At 44.3% G+C, this 25,977-nt stretch overlaps 1 protein-coding gene across 3 annotated transcripts in view; it reads right to left on the bottom strand.

The window, feature by feature from the left end:
• Nucleotides 1-15,739: 15,739 nt before the first annotated feature.
• JARID2 (jumonji and AT-rich interaction domain containing 2) overlaps nucleotides 15,740-25,977 on the bottom strand; it is a 671,808-nt gene continuing 661,570 nt past the window's right edge. For all 3 annotated transcript variants that reach the window (XM_085607031.1, XM_085607030.1, XM_085607032.1), the window contains exon 18: nucleotides 15,740-17,713. In XM_085607031.1, coding sequence (XP_085463157.1) covers nucleotides 17,695-17,713 — 19 coding nt within the window. In that variant the 3' untranslated portion in view covers nucleotides 15,740-17,694. The remainder of the gene's footprint in view (nucleotides 17,714-25,977) is intronic.

The raw sequence follows: 25,977 nt of genomic DNA, 5'->3' as shown, positions 1-25,977 counted from the left end.
GTACTCAGCGTTTGCCAGGGGGGTGTTGGTGTGGGTGAGAGCGGGGGTCCCATTCCAGGCCACGAACCAGCTAGTGGACCCTTAAGGTCGATTTGTGGCGGTGGAGGGGAGGCTATATGGTCAGGACGTGGTCTTGTGCAGTATATATGCTCCTAATACGGACCAGGCCCGCTTCTTTGCTAGCCTGACAGGCTCACTGGCACACTTCCTGGCGGGCCCTATCTTAATAGGAGGGGACTTCAACTCAATCACTGATGTTGCACTGGATAGGTCGCATCCACCATTGGCCGACTCCCCAGTGCGTCGGTTAGCAGCACACAGGGCAGACTGGCAAGAGAGGTGGGGCCTTATAGATGTATGGAGGGAGCAACATCCTGGAGTCAGGGACTATTCCTTCTTTTCAGCTTTACATGCGCTGCATGTTAGGATAGACTCCATTCTGTGTAGCGGACCCCTGGCTCCCATGATGGCCCACACGGAGTATCTAACTAGAACTATCTCAGACCATAACCCATTGCTGCTGACGGTGCAGTGGCAGCGACCGAGGTCAGCGGTCCCAACATGGAGGCTGCGGCCTGATACATTAGAAGACCTGGTGTTTAGTGATAAGGTCCTTCAGGGCATTGAGCACTACTTTAGGGAGAATGAGGGCTCAACTACCACGAGATCAATAGAATGGGATGCAATGAAGGTGGTGGCCAGGGGCATCTGTATGGGCAGATTTTCGAATGAACGGACGACGGTCCTGGCTGATCTGGGGTAGGCGGAATGTGTGCTGCGGGATTTAGAGCGGCGCAGGCCCGAGCGACCAGACTTACAGGACAAGCTGCTTGAGGCGAAGGAGTTAGTTGCGACTGAAACAGAGCGACTGCGGTGTTTTGATTATAAGTTGTATGTCATCAGAGTACATGCGGAAAGGGACAAGGTAGGAACGCTACTGGCTAAGCTAGCTAACCCAGAACCTAGAGGTTGCCCGGTCATGAGCATTAGAACGGAGACAGGGGAGGTAGTCTACTCGCAGACTGCGGTTTTGAAGCGATTCCAGTCGTATTATACAGGCCTATATGAGAGCCAATTGGGGGTGGATGTCTCTACAATAGCAGACTATCTGGAGACTATTCATCTCCCAATGTTGGATGTCGAGACCGCAAAAGAACTGGGCGGCCCCATAACGCTATCAGAGATTCGGATGGCCATCAAGCAGATGGCTAGAAACAAAACTCCAGGGGTAGATGGTCTACCGATTGAATTTTATGTGCAGTATATTGATGTTTTGGCGCCCAGGCTCCTGGTGGTCTACGCTGAAGTCATGACACTTGGGCGTCTACCCCAGTCGATGAGGGAAGCATTAGTGGTGCCGCTGCTGAAACCTGGCAGAGAGGCCTCCGATGTGACGTCGTATAGACCATTGTCTATGTTGACGGTAGATTATAAAATACTGAGTCGTATCCTAGCCACTAGGTTACTGCCACACATGACCATGCTGGTTCATGAGGACCAAGCCGGGTTTATTCCCACCAGGAGCACATCTATAAACATTCGCCGCCTGGTTCGCATAATAGACAGCGCTTGGAACCTGGATCAGAAACTAGCAGTATTATCAGTGGATATCGAAAAGGCTTTCGACAGCCTGGAATGGGGGTACCTCGATGAGGTGCTAGAGAAGTTCGGTCTGGGAGATGGCTTTGGGCGTTGGACGAGGGTCCTCTACTCCTCTGCCACTGCCAGGATACGATTGGGATCTGTTATATCCTCAGATTATCCGGTGTGCAGGGGGACGAGGCAAGGTTGCTCGCTATCTCCCCTGTTGTTTGCCTTGGCGATGGAACCTTTGGCGACACAGGCGAGGACAGGGACGATGTACAATGGGATTGGCTGTGGTGAGGAGACTCATCATATATCATTGTACGCTGATGATCTCCTGCTGTACCTAGAAAATACTGAAGAAGCTCTGGTAGGGGCTGTGGGGATGCTGTCGGGCTTTGGCAGGCTATCGGGCCTCAAGGTAAACTGGAATAAAACTTGTGTTTTACCGCTGCGGGCGGATACGCCGTACCCCCCTCCCACAGTGGATGTGGTCTGGGAGAATACATGCTTCACCTATCTGGGGGTCCGAATCTACCACGACATCGCAAACCTGTTAGACGGTAATATAGGGCGTTGTATAAGGGCCCTGAAAGGGTGCATGACCTTCTGGGCCTCCCTCCCGTTGTCGGTGCAGGGCCGAGTTGCATTGTTAAAGATGGTGGCTCTGCCTCGGCTGCTCTATTACTTCCGTACCCTGCCAATTTGGATCCCACAGCGGATCTTCAAAGACCTGAGGACGTTGATTATTGGCTTCCTTTGGGGGAGCGGACGGCGTAGGGTGGCCTTGACAACTCTGATGCGGCCCAAAATCGAGGGAGGGCTGGCGGTCCCTGATTTTGAATTATATTACCTGGCGGCACAGCTACAAGTTTTAACGCAGAACGTTGCTAAAGTGTTTAGAGGCCCGGAACAAGAGAGGGGGACCGGTATCCAGAGACACATTTTATCTTACATAATCATGCAACAGAAACTGGATCTGAGAGGCTTATCCATAGAGGAGAGAACTCTTCGGCTGTGCTGGCACAGGAGCATGAAGAGAGCGAAAGCAGCACGACCGTATGCACCGGAGATCCCTCTGGGGATGCTGACGGCGTTGCCGCATGGAGGCGACTGGTCCCCGTTGGCGGAGTGGGAAGAGTTGGGGCTGCAGATGGTAGGGGACCTCTATGTCGACGGGGTGCTTGCCCCCTTCGGGGTGTTGCAGGATCAGTTTGGCCTCCCGGATGGGAGTTACCTCCTGCATGCGGCGGTGATTGCAGCAATACAAAAGAACTGGAGGGTAGGGCTGGTGGAACCTACCACAACCATGGCCTGCCAGTACGTGGTGATGGCAGCGGGAACGATTAAAGCGGTGGCCTGCCTCCACTCTAGAATGCTACATGAGGGAATGGAGCCGCTCACAGCATTGAAGGAGAAATGGTAGCATTGAAGGAGAAATGGTAGGAAAGCATAGGCAAACCCATTCCGGACACGGTCTGGAGCCATATTCTGCGAAGGACGTGGAAGGGTAGCAGGAATGCCCGTTTTCAGCAGGTACATTTCTTCATCCTACATAGGGCCTATTTGACCCCGGGAAAGATTGGACGATACTTTAAGGTGCAGGATGCGGCATGCCCGAGATGCTTAGTGCTTGGGGCCGAGCTAGACCATCTACTGTGGGGGTGCCCGAAGCTAGGGACGTATTGGGCTGAGGTAGGAGAGCTTCTGAACGCAGTCACTGACCGGGAGGTAGAGTTCGACATGGCGACATGTCTACTGCTCTGGTTCCCTCATACGGCAAGGACGAAAGTAACGAGCAAATTCATTGACCTAGGTCTCATGTTGGCCCAGAGAGAGATTACATGGCACTGGAAATCCAGGGAGGGCCCATCAGTTAGGAGATGGATGAATGAGCTGTTGAAATGGTCTAGATGTGAAAGTGTGCTCAGAAGGCGACAGGCTGCCAAGGAGGGTAACGAGAAGGGCTTGAGGTTGGCGAGGGCTTGGGAGATGATAGTACAGGCTCTGCAAGACTACCTGCTGGAGTGCGAAGAACACGAACATTCGGAGGGCGGGGTTCCATGAGGCTTGGGAGACCAAATGCAAAACCCGATTAATGGCAAACCTTAGCGTCAGAACCCACAATTATAACCCACATCAGCAGCAGTTGGGGGGTGGGAAGGGTGGAGGGGAGTTAATGGGGTATTGCGGTAGTGATCAGAAGAGCGCCTGTAGAAAGGATCTATGACTGATGACTACAGGGGAACGGGGTTCCAGAGCAGCGCTCCTTGGGTACATATAATGTGATTACCGATAGGCCTTAGGAACTGCTACCACGGGAGGGCACTAGTGTGGACCTGATGTTGTGGTCACGAACAATACTGGTGCCAACCACTCTGAGTGGCTGACTATACTTGGCGGCGTTTTTGGGGAGGGAGTTTGATGGGTATAAAAGCAGATACTATAATATGCTGTTGACCTGACATCTCTATGAGATGTTCGCCATGATACACTGAGTCACTGTACTGGTACGCCGCCCGGCCCCCGGGGTGTGAGCTGAATGGCTGTGTGCATTTTTATAACGACGGACGTGCTTTGAGATGACATGCGTGTACAGGTTGACCTAATGGATGCCTTGTTTATAACTCTGCAATAAAAACATGTTTAAAAAAAAAAAATCACCAACGAGACTGGTGGTTATTTCTACCTGTTTGACCTTTTCATTGAGTTTCCCCAGGTCGGCTCTGATAAGGTTAATGTCAATCGCCACAGTGTCCATTTTGTGCTCTAGCGAGGTTTTGACCCCTGTGATGGCCTCCATTACATCCTGTAGCGAGAGTTCTCGCTCCTCCTCCCCCGGGATCCCTTGGGAGGAATTTCTGGACAACTGGGTCTGCTGAGCTTCTTTGGGCACCGTGTAACGGTCCAATTTGTAGGTCTGTGTCAGTTTTGTCCCTCAGGCCCCAGAGCCTTGGATGAGCTCCATTTTGTAGCCAAGCGCCTGCTCCCAACTGGCCCGGGGCTCTCAGCGAGATGTAGGTGAAGCCTGTTTCACCACGCAACAAATGATCGGGCCGGCCTGGTCGCCAATGTACCAGTTCAGGCCCCCACAAGGGAAAGTCGCTCCCCAATACCGTCTCCTGCAGCAGCTGCATCTCCAGGGGGCTCGACTGTCCCAGCACCACGGGAGCCCGAGGGAGCTGTCTTCTAGTGTGCCCTGCTGCACGCTCTCCACCTACCACCTTGGAGGTCCACTACCACTCTACCAGTGGCAAACAGCTTCAATCACTTGGTGTATCACTGGAGGCCCTCTACAATACTGCGTCACCCCTTGGACCTCTGTGGTACCACTTCTCACCTCTCTAGAGCAGTAGACTAGGTTGGCAAGGTCAGTTCCGAGCGGCTAAGGCAAATACCTGCAATACAGGGAATGGAGCGGAGCTTGCCAGTGCTTAGGAGCGTTTCTCTGTCCCACGCAGATTAGCAGCTGTTGCGCCGACATCAATTACCGTGCCCCTCCCTCCTCACCGGCTTTTCCTCGCGGGGATCCAGTCAGGGTCACAGTGGAGTGATCCCGGTCTCTGCCCGGGAGCGCAGCTCAGATTAATCCGTGGCGGCGCCCTCAGGACCCGGCACCGCCGCACGAAGTCATCCAGGCGATCAGGGCTCTATTCCAGCATCCCCGGGCACTGTGGGTAGGCCTCACCATGCCAGGGCTCGTAACTTCGGTCAGCGACGTGCAAGGTGATCCGGAGCAAGCGGGTTGGCAACTGCTACTGTTCCGCTACTAGGAGCCGTAGACAGATTGGGCGGATCGTTATGCAGGATAGACGTGGGGAAGGGACGGGTCTCGGAGCCTCACTTTACGCGGCCATCTTAGCTCGAAGCTTGGGCACGCCCCCCCTATCTTATATAGTTGGCGATTAGATATAGTAGCTAGAACTTAGAACTCGCCAGATACTTTGACTGAAGGATGAAGACCCTCTTAAGGGGGATGGGTTCCAAATATGTAGAATCAGGGAAGCTAGCACTTTGGAGGCAGATTTCCAGCAAATTTGGGTCCCGACAAAAACTACAATCTGGCAATGAGTGGCCTCATTCCTGGGTAATGCTGCTCCACCACTCCTTACAGTCAGGGCTAAAGGGGTGCCTACACCCTACAAACCAGGTGATGCTTCAACAAGCCGCACTGGGGCTGCCTATGCGCTGCCTTCCCCTGATCCTTATTGCCATTGCATGAGTGGCACCATCTCCAAAAGCCCTCCCAACAACCCTCCTCGCACTCCACCAGGTGCACCTCACCAAAACAACAGATAGAATACGCAACGGAGAACTGCAAGCCGCACCGCCCTCACCTCACCTACCGGTAGCGTCTGCTGCCCTGCTTGTTTGCAGACCAGTCTTCTGTTGATCATGGGTGCCTGCATGTATGAACTTATGTATGTAAGTTAGCGCACACCAAATCTGTAATGGCGGATAACAATTGATACAATTAAAGACATGAAGCGTGCAACTCAGAAACGAGGAAGCCCACCTCGCAAAATCACATGTGAACTGCTGGTGAACTAACACCAGTGTACTGAGTGCACAGCTGAAAAACTGCAGAGAACAAGTATATCAAATTGACAATCTCAATGTAAATAGAAACAACGTAAGCTTTAACTCTTTAGAGTTAACAATCTAAAAGACAATCAACCAAACGTTTTTGGAAGAAACAATTTTTACAAATCAATCAAAAAGAACAAAAGAATTGCAGATTACATCAATGTTGGAATGACATTGAAAACAAGAATACATTTAAATGTGAAAACTGCACAATGGCAATAAAGTTGAACGTCAATTCATGAGGAAGTGCCCAATGCATTTCGGGATGAAAAACATCCCTTCTTCAGGGGCGGCTGTGAAAAAAAGAAATTTCATTGTAACACATAGCAATGTGAAAAAATCTTTGTCGAAATTGCAGACACCGGTACAAGATGCATCGTGGGTGGGACAACAGAAAGGAACAGCTGGTCTGTATCAAACCAAGACACTTCAACATGCACAGTGCATAGTAATGAAAGGGAATGGGAGCACGCATTAAGCGTATGTGTGAAAAAAACGAACACACACACTGGTGGAAGGTGCATGAGAGGTTAAAATTGTGCAAAAAGTAACAGCAATGGCTGAAGAGAGTGTTAATAAAATTTGCGTGAGAAATATCTAATATGCGATGATAATAGACAAGCATGCATGAGTTCTGTGAAACGCAGAGAAATCACTCCCAGAAAGCTCAACAGACTCTTACTGCATATGAAGAGACGAAGAAAACTATTCCTTTGAACAAGAAGTTCGCAGTATAAGTCAGGTGAGTGGGAAGCTTCAAGGTATAGACGCTAAAACACAGAAAGCGTACAATTGAAGCCCAACAACAGGGGAGACAAAGGGGTTACAAAAAGAAGGGAGTAATGAGGAAAACTTACTGAAAAGAATATCCAAAGATAACTGGTCAGAAAATTATGGAACACTGAAAACCAGCGTGGCAGGAATACCACTACTCTGAAAACAAATGACAGAAATGTGTAAAGAAATGCAGGGAAAGATTGAAATAAAAGAACGTGTTTGCCGAAGGCTGCATGCTGAGGAAAAACGGTCAAAGTACCTGAACCGGAGTAAACCGCGTACTTTAAGTGTTGAAGAAGCTGGAGCAAGAAACAAAGAAGAAAAACAGAAACTGGTTGCCAGCGTGTTCAGGACATGACGCAGACGAAAATGACTGAAGAAACAAACAGAAGCTTACCAACGAGGCGTTGGGGAAAACAGGATGAATGGGACTGCTGCGAAACAAACCGGAGAAAATAGCAACCACTCGCGTATGTGTCCAGTGAATAAAAGCGGCACACACGTCGTCACGTGATGCCGATGAAAAAAATGTGAAGATCGAAATAGGACTGCGTGACCAGGAAGTCTAAACTGGAACAAGAACCCAGAGTAGTGCTTACAACGCGATACAAAAGGCTGGTGAAGCAATAAAACAGGAAGAGTTGTGTAAAAATGTGACAACATTAAACCCAAGGGGTCCAGATAGGCAATGTACTCGCATGATAAAAAAAGGGGGTCGTCACGTGATGCCAAAGAAACAACATGGAGATCAAGAGAGGACTGCGTAACCTGGTAGCATAAACAAGAACAAGTACCCAGAGTTGTGCTCGCAACGTAATACACACAGCTGATGAAGCAATAGAAAACAGGACAAATGTAAAAAAGTAAAACACCATATGTCCCGAGTAATCCAAATGAACAATGTGCTCGCATGATAAAAAAAAGGGGTGTAATCAAAATAAAACCAAAGGAAAACGTGAATGAAAACGGGGTGATAGTAATGGTGGCATGAAAACAATAGTGTGTGATGAAAATCGGGGAAAGACTGTGTGGGAACGAGGACAGGTGGGTAGGAACACGCAATGTGACTGGAGGGAGACAGAAGCAGAAATGTGAAGGCGAGTAGAAATCAGGACCGAAACATAAGAGACATGATAGTGAAAAAATAATGAGAACAGCAAGAAACTGCTGCTGTTAGCAGAGAGACATGTGTAAAAAAAGAAAAACAGGACAGGCTTGAAAAATCAAGAATCAAGAAAGGTAAAGATGGTTAAAAGAAACGCACTGAAAAGAGACTCACAATGAAAAATAGAAAGAAATGATGGGAAGAACGGTGAGAAACGATGAAAATATGGGGACGTGAACAGTATGAGGAAAGCGAACAAAGAGCAAAAAAACGTGGGGCGACACCAGACGTAAAAACAAGGAAATAATGTGGTGGTGAGAATAACGTGACTGGTAAAAAGAGAAGAAAGACGTGACTGATCAGAAGAGAAAGATTGTTGAATTGCTCGGACTGAAACACACGTACAATCTGAAGGGGATGGAGGAAGGAGGTGGCGCAATGGCAAACATGGGCGTTACAGAAAACATTGCATTTCTAATTTGTCATTGAGCCCATGGGGTAACAAGGTTTGCAAGAACTTAGTCCACCAAACTTCTCTCTGCGCTAATAGCCTCTCAGTGTTGACTTGCGTTTTGCAAGGCATCATTTCAAAAATGGTGTATCTCAATTGTGCAATGGTGTGATGGTGTTCTAACCAATGTGTAGTTAAATGAGATTTAAGGCTTTTAGTGCGAATTGAACTTTTGTGTTCAGAAATCCTGACTTTCACTTTGCGCGAAGTTTTGCCAACGTACAATAGGCCACAAGGGCATTTGATGGTGTAAATGACATTGGTACTGTCACAGGTGCCAGTGTATCTAAGGTTGATGGTTTTACCTGAACGTGGGTGGTGGATGGAGTTACCAGTAATGACATTGTGACAATTAACACAATTGTGACATCTTTGCATGCCTTTAAACTGGTCAGAATTAGCTGTAGAAGTGAATGACAGCATGTCGTTAATGTTTTTGCTGCGAGTGTATGCAAATAATGGATCTGTGGAGAACAGCCCATTGAAATCTGGTTCATGTTTTAAAATTTCCAATCGGTTTTTGATGATTTGACGAATGCGTCGGGAACTGGTGGAAAATGTGGATACAAAAACATGACGATTATGAGCACTTTTCACTGCAGGAGTTAGAAGTTCTGTGCGTGTTTTGGTGAGAGTTCTGGATATGGCAGACTCAAGGACAGTCTGGGGATAACCCCGCTCTTTGAATTTGGTAAGTTGTGTTTGGAGCGCTGGGTCCAGATGTTGGCTTTCAGAGACAATTCTCTTAATCCTGATGAGCTGGGAGTACGGCAGGGTGCGGATGAGATAAGGTGGATGAAAGCTAGAATGCAACAGGAGGTTGTTTCCGTCAGTCGGTTTGGAGTAGACTGACGTAGACAAAGTGTTGGATTTTTTTGTGATCAATACATCCAAGAACGACAAGTGTTTAGTGCTGATGTTATGCGTGAACTAGATGTGTGGGTTTTTGAGGTTCAATTCACCAAATTTCATTGGTCAAACAAATTGGTGAATTGAAACTCAAAAACCCACGCATCCAGTTCACGCATAACATCAGCACTGAACACTTGTCGTTCTTGGATGTTCTAGCTTTCATCCACCTTCTCTCATCCGCAACCTGCCGTACTCCCAGCTCATCAGGATGGGCGTAAAAACGTATTTCGTAAATTATTATATTTTGGGCAAAGCATTACAACATGCAGTGTGTCATTAATTGATATGTTATCGCAGTTGCAAACGGGCAGGTCCGAGTTCGTAAAACCACCATGATTAAAAAAGACGAGAGGGAGAAATAGATTCAACTTGAAGTCCGTCCGCAGGCGACGTTGATGACGTGTCCTATCCCACGTCAAGTAGGGTTCTATGCTGCTGACCGTTTTAACTAGAATCGCATGTCGCATCAAGTGTTTCGTTAATGCGAAATACTCATGTTCTGAAGCCAACTTGTCCCTAAAAGCAGTTTCAAATCTTTTGCCCTCAGAGCGTGTAAACTAGAAGGATTATCATACAGGTCAGGCCTCCCTAGGGTCCGCATAATATGCGCCATGTAGGCCAGCCACTGGATCAAAGAGGATTTATCCAATTTTAAACAATCCTGCAAAATTAAATCTGCCGAAAAAAAGTTTCTATTTTACCCAAATTGAATGCCAGAGTTTTAGAGGGCTAATACGGAGCTGGTCAATAATATAGTCTTGTATTTTGTATTTGGTACTTGTATCGCGCAGCTATACCCCAACGGGTATCTTGGCACTCGGACTGTGGTGAAAAAAACTTCTAGACCAACAGAGTGTGTAGCATCAAAAACGGAAAAGAAGAGGGGAAATGAAAAGCCGGTGTCAATCTGGAGATAGAGAATTAGGAGACCATATGTCCCTCCCTAGGAAAGAGCCAAGTCTTCAAACTTCGCCTGAAATCCATCAAGGAGTTGGCCTGTCTAATATCCAGGGAAAGTTAATTCCAGTGTCGCTGGGCCACTGTACTAAAGGCCCTACCTCCCATTCTGGCTTTCTTAATCCTACCAGTATTTAGCAAGAAGGCATTCGATGAGCGGAGAGTCCTTTGAGGTTTGTACCAGAATATTTTCTCTTGTAGAGAGATAGGGCCAAGACCATGTGCCGCTCTATTGGCAATACACAGGGATTTAAACTTAACCCTTTCCCTCATGGGAAGCCAGTGAAGCTCTTGAAGCGCCTGCGTGGTTGAAGAACCACGTTTCCTATTCAGCGCCAGCTTGGCTGCCACAGACTGGACCCTCTGCAAACTCTGGTATATGTAAAGCGGAGCGCCTAGATACAGAGAATTGCAGTAGTCCAGCCTACTCAGAATGGTACTACGGACCACCAAAGGTCTTTTCTCCACAGGCAGAAGAGGTAGAATCTGCCGTAGGGCTTTCATAAGAGCAAAACACACCCCCACAGTTTTTTTAGCTTGAGAAGCCATTTGGAGGTCATTGTCAAACATGACCCCCAGGTTCCGCACCTTTGTCACTGGGACAATGGGTTCCACTTCTGGGGCCATTCTAAAGTCAAAGGGCAAATCTCTTACTCCTGCCAGGGGGCAATAAATCACCTCGGTCTTGCCTCCATTGAATTGCAGTGAGTTAGCCCTGAGCCAATCCGATGTCTGACACATACAATTCTGGAAGTCATCCATGGTCCAAGCGCCTTTTCCCTCCAGTGAAAACACTAGTTGGGTGTCATCCGCGTAATTAATGAGATCAATCCCATACGCTTTAATAATCGGAATTAAAGGCTGCAGATAAATGTTGAACAAGATGGGGCTAATGGCCGATCCCTGGGGGACCCCATGTTCCACCAGGGTCCTACTGGAGGTAAAAGGGGGGAGAGAGACCACCTGTTGTCTCCCTGTGAGATATGATCGTATCCATCTCAAGGCACGTCCCTTCACTCCCAGATGCTCCAGCCTATTCAGCAAAATTCGGTGGTTAACCGTGTCGAATGCGGCTGACATGTCTAAGAGGACCAATACTGACGAGAGGCCTCTGTCCGCCCGCATCCTAAGGTTATCCAACACCGTGACCAGAGCTGTCTCCGTTCTGTGACCTGGTCTAAAGCCAAACTGGCTCTTATCCAGGAGATGGAACTCCTCCAGATACCCAGAGAGAGACCTACTCACTACCTTTTCAATAATTTTTATAGGGAAAGGCAGCAGAGAAATAGGTCTAAAACTAACAGGGTCTCCTGGATCCAGAGAGGGCTTCTTTAGTAATGGGCTAACTACTGCCAGCTTCCATGTTTCAGGTACCACCCCTTCCTCCAGAGATTGGCAGCATATCTGCCACAACCGAGGGAGCAGAGCTGAAGCATGCTCTTTCCAGATCTTATTAGGTAGGGGGTCTAGTGGCGACCCTGACCTCACATTCTGTACACAGTTGTTAAACAGCTCATTAGTGAGTGGTATAAAATACTCCAGTGAGGTTACTCTCCCTAGTTCTTCCGGGGACGTATGTCCATTATCTTTTGGAGGAAAGGGGTCGCACATATTTAGTCCTCCTACAATTTTTGCGATTTTCTCCTCAAAATGAGAGGCGATTTTATCGCATAGCGCCTGTGACGCAACCACTTTATTTCCCACACTAGTGGGATTAGAGAGGTCCCTAATGATCTTAAAAAGGGCTCTAGTACTATTTGGTGCGGACAGGATAGAGTTGATGAAAAAGTCTGCCTTAGCCATAGCCATCAACTCTTTATACCGAGCTTGTACTTTTTTTAGAGCCACTTTATCATGCTCATCATAATGCCTGCGCCATTTCCTTTCAGCCTGTCGACAGGATCTGCGCGTGGTACTCAGATCTTCAGTGTACCACGGTGCAGAGTGTTTTAATCTGACCTTCAGGCGTTTCAGAGGCACATGCTGATCTAATACATCAAGGATGTATTTCTGGTACAGACGGTAATTCTCGGCCACTGAGTCAAGAGGATCAAAAGGCGGTAGATTGTAAAAAAGTGGCTCAGCCCTGCTCCTCATAAGTTTTGCCCAATCTCTTCCCATACGATATGTGACAGGAGGTGTTCTAATTGTTTTTCCGTAAGGTATACAGATCCGAAACTGGATCAACGAGTGGTCAGTCCAGGTCTGAGGTAGAATATTGACCACCTCAGTTTCATTGAGATCAGCAAACAGGAGATCCAAAATATGCCCTCCTTGATGGGTAGGTTGTTGAACCAGCTGATGCAGGCTAAAACTCTCACGTTTCCCTGAGATCTCTTAGGTGTCCGTCTAAGGTACCATTCTCCCACAAATTGAAGTCCCCCAGAAGCAGCATTCTTGAATGAGTCAGCGACTGAGCCGCAATGACATCTAGAAGTGTTTGGTACTGTGTGTTAGAACTTGGGGGTCTGTAACTAACCATCCCTGTAAGGAGCCTCCCTCTTTGTTCTTGAAGGGAGAATCCTAGTAGCTCAATGCCCGCCACCTCATCAACCTTAAAAGGGGCAAAGCCCCACGTATCTTTAAACATCACCCCAACCCCTCCCCCCCGTCCAGTAGCTCTTGGCTTGTGGAAGATCTTATAGCCTTCCGGGCAAGCAAACCCTAGTTCCACCGAGGAGTCATCACTACACCACGTCTCCGTGAGGAATAACACATCCAAGTGCAGATCTTCCACCATATTAAAAACTTCCTGATGGTGTTTTGCTAAGGAGCGGCAGTTAATCAAGCCACACTCAAGGACCAGGCTAGGCTGTGGGGTCACAGTAACTTTCTTCCCCCCACTGACCTTGTTCCCTATGGCTAATAGTTGCTCCCTAGAGTATTTCATTAGACTTACCTCGGCTCTAGCATCATCTAAGCCTTGTTCTTCGTGAACAATTTCATGAGGTACACTTTTTGGAACACCCATAAGACCCCTTAAGAATTTACTTTTGGCTACTGGAATTTGGGCATCCCCCAGCCAAACCCCCACATTCCACTGCCATAACTCACTATTGGGATGCACTTAGCACTGTAAATTTCCAGGATCGATTGTATGTGAGTGCACCCAAGCCTCCGGGAAAAATCACGTATTCTAAATATCGCTCTGTTAAAAGACAAAACATTCTGGGTAATAAGTGAGTGCCAATTTAACCCAGAATCCAATTGGACCACCAGGTATCGAAACGTGTCTACCTGGCTAATGTGATGGCCATCCACTAAGTATTTCATGGTTTTCGTGCTCGGTGGACTTCATGACGTGTGACTTTGAATTTTTTTTCGTCATGTCAAGGCTACTCATGAAACTAATAACAAGCATTTGCAATGTAATCGGTCTGATTGCATTGCAAATGCTTACGTTTAAAACTGAGCGCGGCGCCGCTTCACGGACACCGCGCTCGGTTTCTTTATATATTTCTTAACTTCAACACTGAGCGCGGTGTCCTTGAAGTGGGTGCTGTGCTCAGTGCTAAAGTTAAATATATCAATAAACCGAGCGTGGTGTTCGTAAAGCGGCGCTGCACTCAGTTTCGAAGTTTAAAAAAACCCAAAGTTTTAAAAAAACAACTCGCAGAACTTTTCCCTTGCGGGAGCGAGCAGGGGCACCATATGTTTGCAAGTTAATTACAAACATATGGTGTCAAATCACGCTCCTGCAAGGGAATCGCCAAATGTGCACACGTTGCCATTGAAAGCAATGCAACGCGTGCACGTTTTTAGGGCGAAAAGCGAATCCATACCAAAAGGTCTTTTTCCTATGCAGTGCATGCGCGCTGCGTAGGCGAGACCTAAAAAGCGTAAGAAGTTTTTGTAAACCTTTAGCGGTGCAAGCAATTAAAACTGTATCATCTGCATAAAGCTTTGCTAGAGTTAGTTTCATTCTCTCTGCAGATTACATCCATATGTCCCAGTGTCACAATAAGCATACATAATCTGCAAGGGAGATAAAACAGCCATATGTAGTTGAGACAGTAAAGAGCTTAGCACTGACCCAGTTGGCGCTGCAAAGGAGAGAGCAGCAGCAGTCAGGAACGGAAAAGAAGAGAACTAATTTTTTTCTTTTTTCTCCCAACTTACTTATGCAGTTTTTTTGTTTTTTTTGAGGCAGCATGTTTGTCTGGTCATCTTGCTGCAAACGGCCATGCCAGTTCACACTCATTCCAGGGCAAGATCCAATCTAGACTTCATGTAGGTATGAATGAGCCCTTTTAGCGACAGTGAATATACTAAACAAAACATGACTCGGACAATACAGACTGATATTGGTCTATGGAATGTTTAACAGGCTACCTAAGCCTACCTTCTCGCACGTCGTCACTGGGTGGGGTGTGTTCAGAGAAGTTTGCTTGCGCCACCATACCCTGTGGCGAGATGTTAGAAATAGCCTGATATCCCCTAATTTATTTCATGCAGTACTGAATACAAATTAATAACCAATACAGTAACTGTTGCAGAGGTGAATGCAAAGAGAAACGCTTATAAATGTTTTATCCTACAAATGCATATTATATCAAAAAAAGGTTGTATTTATCCAATTTGACAGTCCTTAAACAAGTGCTTAAATATTTCATCAATATATCACAATATATCTGATTCGTACAAACAATTTACAACTTAATGAAATGGGTAGATACCAACCCCTTACCCGCCCCCTAAAAACAACCCTAAAACTCAAACATTCATCCACAATCTCTCAACTTCAAACAAATAAAAAGAACTCTGCATCATCAGAGTCTGAGCGATGCAATAGACACAGGAAATGATTTCCACCTTTCATTGATTTGTGGCAGTTAGTAAACTTAGCTATTCAACTTTTTATGCGGCCAACGCCATTCTGCAGTAGTCAGTGGATTATTTATTCGTTTGGATTAAAGTACTAAATAACATAAATTAGGGGGCGTGGTTAATAATATAGTGTTCTTGTTTCCCCTGGCCCGCATCCAGTCATATTGGTTCCAGGGGTCATAGAACCGTACTAGCTTCAGGGAACAATTATATAATCTGGTTGCAACTGCAGCCCCTCATGGGTCGCATCTGCTTAACTCACCCTAACTAATCTGAACTTTAAGACATTTTTAATACTAGATCAATTCGTTTTAAAATCATGATTCTTCATGCGGTAACAAAAACTGCTACTATTACACACGTGCATATCAAGGACCAGAAGACTTCAGTTTTCTCAATTTATCAGGACTGACTTACCAGCAATGAGTAAAATATTAATACCACATACAGCGGAAGCACATGAACTAAAAACAACAGTATCCAAAATGTTTTCGTTTTTTATTAAACCTTGTAGTACAAACCTGAAAAGTAAACAAAAACTGGCAATAAACAACATGGAGTCTTTCCGCACAAGGAAAGAGAGCAGAGCAGTGCTAATAAATTAAATCTCAAACTGTAAGCCAGAGTCACAGAAGTTCACTGTCAAAAGGGGGGGAAAGTACACAGCAAGGCCATAAAAACTGGACAACCACATTGGAAAACACGTGACTTGTTTATGTTATTGTTAAATATTCCAAACAGTTCAGTCTTTTGCACCAAAAACCAACAGATTGTGTTTTAGGACTTTCCCGACAGTCACCACTGGCAAGCTCAGTGCAATATGAGTAGCTACGTCATTGTTGAATTGTAATTATGGAACAGTTTGTGAAAATGTTTCCCTTTTTTCTCTCTTCAACTTCACATGTATAGAACCATTAAAAAAAAAAAAAAAGGGCAACAGCTACTCCATTTATTATTTGTCGTCATTGTTCAGTGATGTAAGCAGCACTTATAGAAATGTTACAAGAAAAACCCTGTAAGCATCAAATCCAGCCGATGAAGAAACTGAAATGTAAGGCTTTTTCTTCATCTTTTTTTTGTCACCGACCCCTGTCCACCCCATTCCCCAAGAAAGGCTCAAGTATTTAAAACAATTTACAGGCATATATACAAAAAGATCTGTCATTTTTTCATTTTGTTTGCGAGACATACAGAAATAAAAACAGACAAGATGAGAGGAAATGCATTTTCACATTCAAAAACAAATAACGCAGACCTTCTAGTGGCTCTAAATGTAATATCATGGAACACAAAATGTCTTAAAAGATGAAAGATTAATGCTGACTGTGTTGTAAAGTTGTGAAAACAGCAGTGGAATGAATATGGAATGTTATAGATTGCACGTCCATTAACGAGAAGCCCTATTTAGGGTTCCATCACTTTTTTTCTTTTTCCTTTTCTCTTTTATAAAAGATGCTATTGAGGGTTTTTTTTTGACAAAGTAGCCAACAGCACCAAAAAATAACAGAATGGATTTCCTAATGAAATCAGGCACAGATTTTTCCCCCCACACATACACGCACGCACGCAACTCCTCCAAGGCAGGCAGTCATTTTTTATTTGTTTTTCTCCTTAAACAGATGCATAGTGATGTGCTGGTAAAAGAGAACAATATTTATTTTTTCATCATTTTGCCAATCTTCAGCTGCCATTACCTCAAAAAATAAGGTTTGGGGTTTCTATTTTTTCCAGAGATTTTTAAATATTTTTATGCATTTGTTCCATCCCAAATTCTTTTTTCTAAAAAAAATGTACAAAACGTATCTTGCACATGACAGAATAAAACACAGGCAAGTGGAGCAGGTTCATTCAAGTTTTGTCTTTCTCGCTAGAAAATCTGTTCCCTTGGCTGGGAAAAATAATAATACAAAAACACATCAAACTTCAACCTATTCAAAATGGATTAAATGCCTTTTTTCACAGAATCAAGAAAGGCTTTTGATTCACAGCCACAGGGACCATACAAATAATGTGTTAACCGCCCCACTGGCTGATTTCATTTTTTTTTTAAAACAGTGAATGCACTGCAATTGCAAAATGTTCACTGCAGTAGCCAAGTACAAAAAAAATAGTTCAACAGTTTAATGCTAAAACAAAATTACTTCTCTAAAACCAGAAGAAAAAAAATCTTCCTTAGAGCTAGTGCAAAGACAGCTTGTATTCTACAGCAAGTACTCCAAACTATGGTATAATAATTACAAAAAAAATATATATATTTATATAATCAACAAAACGCTAGAGTGTTGGCATCTTCATGATAAACTGGGTGTTGCGAGTCTCGAAGATGGCACATCGAGAGTTGCTCGTTTGCGTGGTCCTCTTTTTGGTGTTGGCTTGCTAATACCGTTCTCGATGCTGCCATTTTTACCAGATACTTTTCCACATATCTGATTAACTAGACTGATGATTTGTTCCTGGCAGGAAAGAAGAATACCATTAACACATCACAACATTAATGGAGGACACTACAAATTTTAAAGCTCAAAATAGTTCAAGTACTAAAAATACATAACTGAAAAGACAGAGACAACACCAAAGCAAATTTCATGTTTTACAATAAAACCATGTTTGCTCTTAGACTTGTTAAAAGTCAAAATATCTTTTAAAACCATCAAATTAAACATTTTTTAAGTGAGATAATGTTATTATTTACCAGGAAATGTGCAATGTTTACACTACCTACAATAAGATAGCTAAGGGAGTGACACATTAGGAAAACATTACTTACATGTAACAATTTGTTTGCAGCTTATAGTGCTATAGAATCACATGCTTGCACTCGCCTGCCATCTAATGTCGGGAGCAGACATTGCAAGAGGTTTTTCTCCAAAGTAGTTTAGGTTTTGAGGAGACCCATCAGTCCTCTCCGAAACCCACAATGCACCAGGACAAGAAACTACATTAAATTGTTCCTCGTCTCCCACAAGAGGTGAGAGAAGATACGTGGAGTGTTGAGAAGCAGAACTGAGTGTTCACAGAGTGAAAAAAACATTGAAACATAGGCTTGCATCTAGGAAGAGCGCATTCAAATTCACAGTATCAGCTGCAAGCCGATTGTTACATATAAGTGACGCTTTCGGTTTGCTGTCAATGCTGTAGATCACATGCTAGGAAAGAATAAAAAGCAGAACTCTCTGCCATAAAGTAGTAGATTGCAAGCAGATATGGAAGTTGCTTGAAACAAGGTTTTATTAACGGTTTGCCTCACCCGTGCTTCTTGTAGGGTGTGAATGTCTACTCAGTAGTGGTTTGTAAACGAATAAGGAGTAGATCAAGTTGCAGCTTTAAAGAGATTTGGAAACAGGATGTTTCCTAAGGCAGCAGTAGAGTTTTTTTTCTCAGTAGTATGTGCTCTAGGCACAGTGTGGAGTGAATGGTTAGCTTTAGCAAAGCACACTTGAATACGGAATACACGGAACAAGTAGTACCCTCCAACCCTCTTTGCCCCATAGTAAACGAAAACCCATGGTTAAGCTTACAAGTTAAAACCTCAACTGAGCCGCCCAGGATAGTTAGTCCAGCATGTAGTATGTCTCCTGTTGAGATCATAAGGGATGATGAGATGACTTTGGCTCCTTTATTAAGCCCAGGTTATACTTCGAATCCCGCCACGCTAGACATAGGATCATCACGACGTGCCCAAAAGACTAGGATGGGATTATTATCATGGAACATAGCGGGCCTTTCAAACAAAATTAGGGACCCTATCTTTGTGGAACTTATAGATAGGTTTGAAGTAATTTGCCTGCAGGAATGTTGGGTGAAGGATGAGATACATTTGGTGGGGTTTCGCACACATTTCCTTGCAGCGCAAACTAACTATAGAGGGAGGTGTTCTGGGGGGCTATGTACCTACATATCGAAATAAAAGTAATATAACCAGTAAATGCTTACCCAACGGGGGATCTCAATACTATCAACTTCTCTCCCTAAGGTCAGCCGAAAACCACCCTATCCTCCTGATTAATTTCTACAATAATATCCCAAAGGCCGCTTTACAAAGGACCTTAGAGGAATTAAATGATGCTATCCGTAAGGGATTGGGATCTGACCAAAAAGAACACTATCATTTTAACGGGGGATTTTAATTGCCATTTATGTATCTACAGTGATATGGAGATATGTGGCATGGTGAATCTTAGGGGTGATCCCTGTACTCATTTTGAGCATTCTGTACTCGGAAATTTACTAAACCATTTTCTATTTGAGTGGGACCTGGGCTATGTAAATGAACTTTGTGATCCTCCGATCCATTTCGAACCCACCTTTTGTGGGCGGGGGTCCCGGACTATTATAGACTTTACATTGGTCTCTAACAATTATCACCGCAGTGTACTCTCGTTTAACTTAGAGCACATTGCACTTAGTGACCACTATCCAATTGGCTCTAGTTTTGAAATAGGGCAGAGAGGCAGTAAAGCCACCAATGTGGTGGAAAATATCTATTTACATAGGATTTCCTTGGCTAGAACCAATGGATACGTTATTAAATGGAGTAAGGTAAATCCGACTAACTTCTTAGGGAACCTGGTAGCAGAACAGAAAAATGATTTTATGACCTGTTTAGAGGAGAACCCTAACCCCACCAAGGTCATTGCAGCTTTTGACAAGATTTCAGTCCACATTAGCAACAAATTAACTGGTACAGCACGAAAAGGGGGGTCACAGTAGAATAGAGAGATGGTTTAATCAAGAGTGCACCAAAGCACATTCTCATTTGATCCAAACCTTAAAAAAAAAAAACAAGAAACCAGCTAGATATTAGAGTAGCCAGAGCTTCCTATAAGGATGCCTTAAAAAAACGGAGGAAGGATCTGAAGCACTCTGCCTGGGAAGCCCTATTAAAAGCAAGTGCATTAAAAGATACGACTGCATTTTGGAATGCAGTCAATGCCCCATTTTTTGTGGAGAGAAATTCTGACCAGGTAGAGATTGTCATTGAAGAAACGCTTTGGGTTAAACATTTCACCGAGTTATACAAACAAGAGACTCGTACTGGACTAATGAGTTCATTGGTGGGAGTTACGAGCACCACAGAACCTGATGCATTAGTCCTATTTCCCCTCAATGTAGTCTTCTCTTCAGACGAGGTGGAATTAGGATTGGCAGATAGTTCAAATAGTAAAGCCCCGGGACCAGACGGTATTCCACTTGACATCTATAAGGATAACGTCGCCCTGTGGGCACCGCTCCTGACCAACGTTTTAAACAGTTGTAACATCAAGGGTTTTCCAACTACCTGGCAGGAAGCTATTGTAGTCCCCATCTTTAAGAAGGGGGACAGAAACGATCCTAAATGCTATAGGCCAATCTCCCTCCTTGACTCGCTAATGAAGGTAGCGGGCAGAATTCTTTTAAATCGCCTCCAATCATGGGCTGAGGATAAAACCGTTCTTTCGAAATTCCAGTACGGCTTTAGGTCAGGTCTTGACACTGTCGAACAAGGCCTAAACTTGGCCTTAGTAATAGGTAAATATTCGGCAGCAAAGAGGGGAAATTTATTTATGACCTTTGTAGACCTCAGCTCGGCCTTCGACTGCTTGAATCATGATATTTTGTGGGCTACCTTAGCAGATCTTAGTATTGATTTTAATATTCTTAATTTTTTGAAAGAGCTATATAGAGGAGCAGGGGCTAAAGTCCGCTATGGAAAACTGGGAGAATGCACGGCGAAATTCCCAATTGAGAAAGGTGTCCGCCAGGGATGTATCCTGGCTCCTTTTCTTTTTAATATATATATATAAATGGGGTGACAGACCATTTATTAAAAAAAGAGGTGGATTACCCGCAAATAGATGGTGAACGCGTCCCTATCTTTCTGTATGCCGATGATGCGGTCATTATGGCCCGAACACAAACCGGCCTCCAGAAGGCCTTAACCAGCTTCTCGGCATACATGGGAGATAGGGGCCTTAGGATTAATATTGGAAAGACCTACACTATGCGCTCCTCGAACAAGGTCAATATTACCTGTAATATTCACTTAGAAAAATCAAAGATAGGCATAAGCTAGGGGGTAGGCCAGTACGCATCCTGATTGACATATATAAGGCGAAATGTGTATCGACGGCTGTGTACGGAGCTGGTATATGGGGGGTTGCAGATTGCCATGAAATTCAAATAAAGGAAAATGGTTTTCTCTGCTACCTGCTCGCTGTTCCCCGCTCCACCTCTTCCTAGGTTTGTCACAAAGAACTAGCCTTGTCATTTGTCTCGGATCTAGTTAAAATCAGTCCTATCTTGTTGTGGCATAAGATCTGGACTACAGCAGAAACTGCTCTTAATAGGGCGATTATTGCTGATTGTATCAAACTTGAAGGCTCTACAAAGATCCAGTGGCTCTCTTATGTTCAGGAATTTTTTAAGAATATCGGACGCCTTGAATTTTATGATTCCCCGGAGACAATGTCTTCGATCTCCAGACAGGCTCTGAAAGAAGTTTGCCTTGCCCATCTGGAAGATCGACGCTGGTGCCTCGCGGGAAAAAAGGCCTCTGTTGTTTATCATCAATTCCTGCTGCAAAATCCTGGGCTACCGCTTTATTTGTCACCCGATCAGACAAGTTATAGCAGAATGCTCTTAGCTCGTTTGAGAACTGGAAGTTTTTTCAGGATGTTAACTTTTCCTACCCAAAGTGATTGGTCATCGCAATTAACGACTTGTCCGTGTGATGATTCTTCCACCCAATCAATCATTCACACCGTTTTGTTCTGTAGATTTTACGAGTGGGGGCGGAAAAGATATTTACTACCTCTCCTTAAATTTTGGAACCTGAGACAATGCAGACCAGCATTATTTAAATTCTTGACCTTATCTGATGAAATGACTATTACCGCTGTGTCTAGGTACCTGAAATATGTGATTAGATGCAGATCCACCATGGTTTGATTGAAATCCTCATGAGTTTGTATGACTGTTGTTCTATCCTTGCACCCTTGGAGCAAGGGGTTTTGGTACTTACGAACTATGTATTGTATATAGATTTTTAAACATTAATTGTTACTATCTGCTTTTATGATTTTAATGTAAAATCGAATAAAGCTATCTTTGATTTGATTTGAATACATTTGTCAATCTGTCTTGTGAGGCTTGACTTATAGGTTGGTTACATAAGAGTGTTCGCTTGACAGAAAATGTTTTTAATGCTCTTTCAGCAATTTGCAAGGGTTGTGGAAAGAAAATGTGATAATTAGTAGTCTGACTAATGTGAAACGGGGGAAAACCTTTTGCAGAAAACCAGCTTTATTTGGGGAACACCACTATCTTCTTTTACCTCGATGAAAAGTTCCTTCACAGTGAGGCTTGTAGTTTGTTAACTCGCAGAGATGTGATTGAAGGAGTACGTTACTTGTCCTGTAAGCATCTATTTGTAACATGAGGTGCTGAAGAATCACATGCTATGTACACTTCTACCATCTAGAGTGGGACTTGGACATTACAACCTGTTTTTCCTCAACAAAGTCTTTTTATAGCTGAAGTGATGTTGACTCTCCTCCTCTTCGAGAGACTACGCATTTTCAACGGCTCCATTGTTATATTGTTTATTTTTTCCCCACTGCCATGATGGCGAGCGAGGATGGAGCTAGTAAAGCTATTAATAGCGGATATATATATATATATATATATATATATATCACTGAAAAAACCATAGGTTTCACACACGTTGTAGTTAGGAATTAGCATTTAAAAAACCTTGCAAATTCAGTGAAAAAACCATAGGTAAAACACATGCTATAGTTAGCTGGAGATTTTGCTCATAAAAAACCAATGAAATTCCCCCGTTATAGTTAGTGCAGGCAACTATAACTCACGCGACCGCAATCCTCTGCTGATGCTAATACTGTATTTAGACACTTATTTGCCCATGTCTTCTTCCATTAAATTTTAGCTATACATATATTACAAATATTTTTTTTTCATAAAGACACATATGTCATCAGCAGAGGATTGCGGTCGCGTGAGTTATAGTTGCCTGCACTAACTATAACGGGGGAATTTCATTGGTTTTTTATGAGTGAAATCTCCAGCTAACTATAGCATGTGTTTTACCTATGGTTTTTTCACTGAATTTGCAAGGTTTTTTAAATGCTAATTCCTAACTATAACGTGTGTGAAACCTATGGTTTTTTCAGTGAATTTGTACGGTTTTTTAAATGCCAAGTTACTTTACGCCGTTCGTGGCGTGCGCGCCCACTTAACGCAGTTCGTTCCGTGCGCGCACGGTGCGCTTCGCGCACCGCGCGCCCACTTTACGCAGTTAGTGCCGTGCACGCACGGTAGCGCACCGCGTGCCCACGTTACGCTGGATGGGCCATGTACGCACGATGCGCTTCGCGCACCGTCCGCACATGGAGGACATATTATGCGCTTTGTTGTGAAAGGTAATATTTTAAATGTTCCTTTACTTATTATGCCATGCAAAAAAAGGTGCCCTTCGGGCACCTTTTGCACACGGGGTGGGGAAAGTGAGGATAGTTTTTTTTTTTAAATAATTTTTACCGTACGCGTACAGTAAGCGTAATCGGCGTTTTTTCGAAAAAAAATAAATTTGAATTTTTTGCATTGGGGGTTCTTTTGGGACACCTTAATCAAGGCTAGGTGGTTAGGAGCTGTATAAACAGCCCCTTTACATGTTTTTTGCCTTTGTTTTTCCTCCCCCCCTCAGAGTGCGAGAGAGAAAATGGCGGCCGCCGCTTCCTGGTTTCGACCGATTCGAATGTTTACTAAGATCTAACAGCCAATCAGAATCGCGCTCGCGCACGGCACCGTACGGTAAGCTTACCGTAAGCGCACGGTAAGCGCACCGTAAGCTGCCACAGATATATATATTGATTTAAATGCTATTTTCTCAGGATCTACTGAACATATTTACACCAGACCTACAAAAGGCACTTCCTTGACCTGTAGACTACCTCTCTGCCAAATTTCAGGTAACTCTGTTCAGCCGTTCGGGCTGTAGCTGTGTCTAAAGGTCCTATGGAAAAATGCATGGGAAAAACGCGTTTTGGGACCCCCCTTTTTTCTCAGCCCCCGCTTGACGAATCCCCCCCGAGACTTTCAGGGTAGGAGCGGAGCGTAGCGCCCCATTAGTTTTGAAAATTTCGCGAGGATTCGTCGACCGGCGCCAAAGTTATTCCAAATAGAATGTTGCGGATTTCCTATGGTAAGAGGGTCCTAACTATAACTACCTACTGGCGACCGCCAGTAGGTAATATATATATATATATATATATATATATTCACTGAAAAAACCATAGGTTTCACACATGTTATAGTTAGCTGGACATTTTACTGATAAAAAACCAATGAAATTCCCCCGTTATAGTTACTGTAGGCAACTATAACTCACGCGACCGCAATCCTCTGCTGATGCGAATACTGTATTTAGACACTTATTTGCCCATATCTTCTTCCATTAAATTTTAGCTATACATATATTACAAATATTTTTTTTTCATAAAGACACATATGTCATCAGCAGAGGATTACGGTCGCGTGAGTTATAGTTGCCTACAGTAACTATAACGGGGGAATTTCATTGGTTTTTTATCAGTAAAATGTCCAGCTAACTATAACATGTGTGAAACCTATGGTTTTTTCAGTGAATTAGCAAGGTTTTTTAAATGCTATTTCCTAACTATAACGTGTGTGAAACCTATGGTTTTTTCAGTGAATTTGTACGTTTTTTTAAATGCTAAGTTACTTTACGCCATTTGTGGCGTGCGCGCCCACTTAACGCAGTTCGTTCCGTGCACGGTTTTTATCAACTTTAATAAGCCCTGTACATTTGGTGGCCTTTGGCCACCAAAAGCACAGGGGGTGAGGTCAATGTGGATAGTGTTTTTTTTATTTCGATTTTATAATTTCATGTTGCCAAAATTACGTTTTTTTTCTCTATTAATAAGCCCTGCACATTTGGTGGCCTGCGGCCACCAAAAGCACAGGGGGTGGGGTAAGTGTGGATAGTGTTTTTTTTATTTTTATTTTTTTACCGTAAGCGTACGGTAAGCTTACGGTAAGCGTACGGTAAGCGTACGGTAAGCGTACCCCGCGAAATTGCCGAAAAAAAAATAAAACCGTTTTTGCTCTTGGGGGATGTTTGGGGACTCCCTCAACATGACTATGTGGGAGGGAGTTGTCAAAACAGCCCCGTAACATGTTTTTGGCCATCATGTTTGATAAACAACACTCAGTGCGAGAGACAAAATGGCGGACGCCGCTTCCTGGTTTCGGCCGATTCGAATGTTTACTAAGATCTAAGAGCCAATCAGAATCGCGCTCGCGCACGCCACGGTAAGCGTACGGTAAGCGTACGGTAAGCGTACCGTAAGCGGGCTCAGATATATATATTGATTTAAAGGCTATTTTCTCAGAATCTACTGAACAGATTTACACCAAACCTACAAAAGGCACTTCCTTGACCTAGGGACTACCTCTCTGCCAAATTTCTAGTAATTCTGTTCAGCCGTTCGGGCTGTAGCTCGTTCTAAAGGTCCTATGGAAAAATGCATGGGAAAAACGCGTTTTGGGACCCCCCTTTTATCTCAGCCCCCGCTTGACGAATCCCCCCGAGACTTTCAGGGTAGGAGCGGAGCGTAGCGCCCCACCTATTTTGAGAAATTCGCGAGGATTCGTCGACCGGCGCCAAAGTTATTCAAAATAGAATGTTGAGGTTTTC

The sequence above is a fragment of the Triturus cristatus genome, chromosome 5_2 (genome assembly GCF_964204655.1).
Source record: "Triturus cristatus chromosome 5_2, aTriCri1.1, whole genome shotgun sequence".
NCBI lineage: Eukaryota > Metazoa > Chordata > Amphibia > Caudata > Salamandridae > Triturus > Triturus cristatus.
The sequence above is the reverse complement of the archived record's forward strand: the minus strand, read 5'-3'. Positions and strand labels throughout refer to the sequence as shown.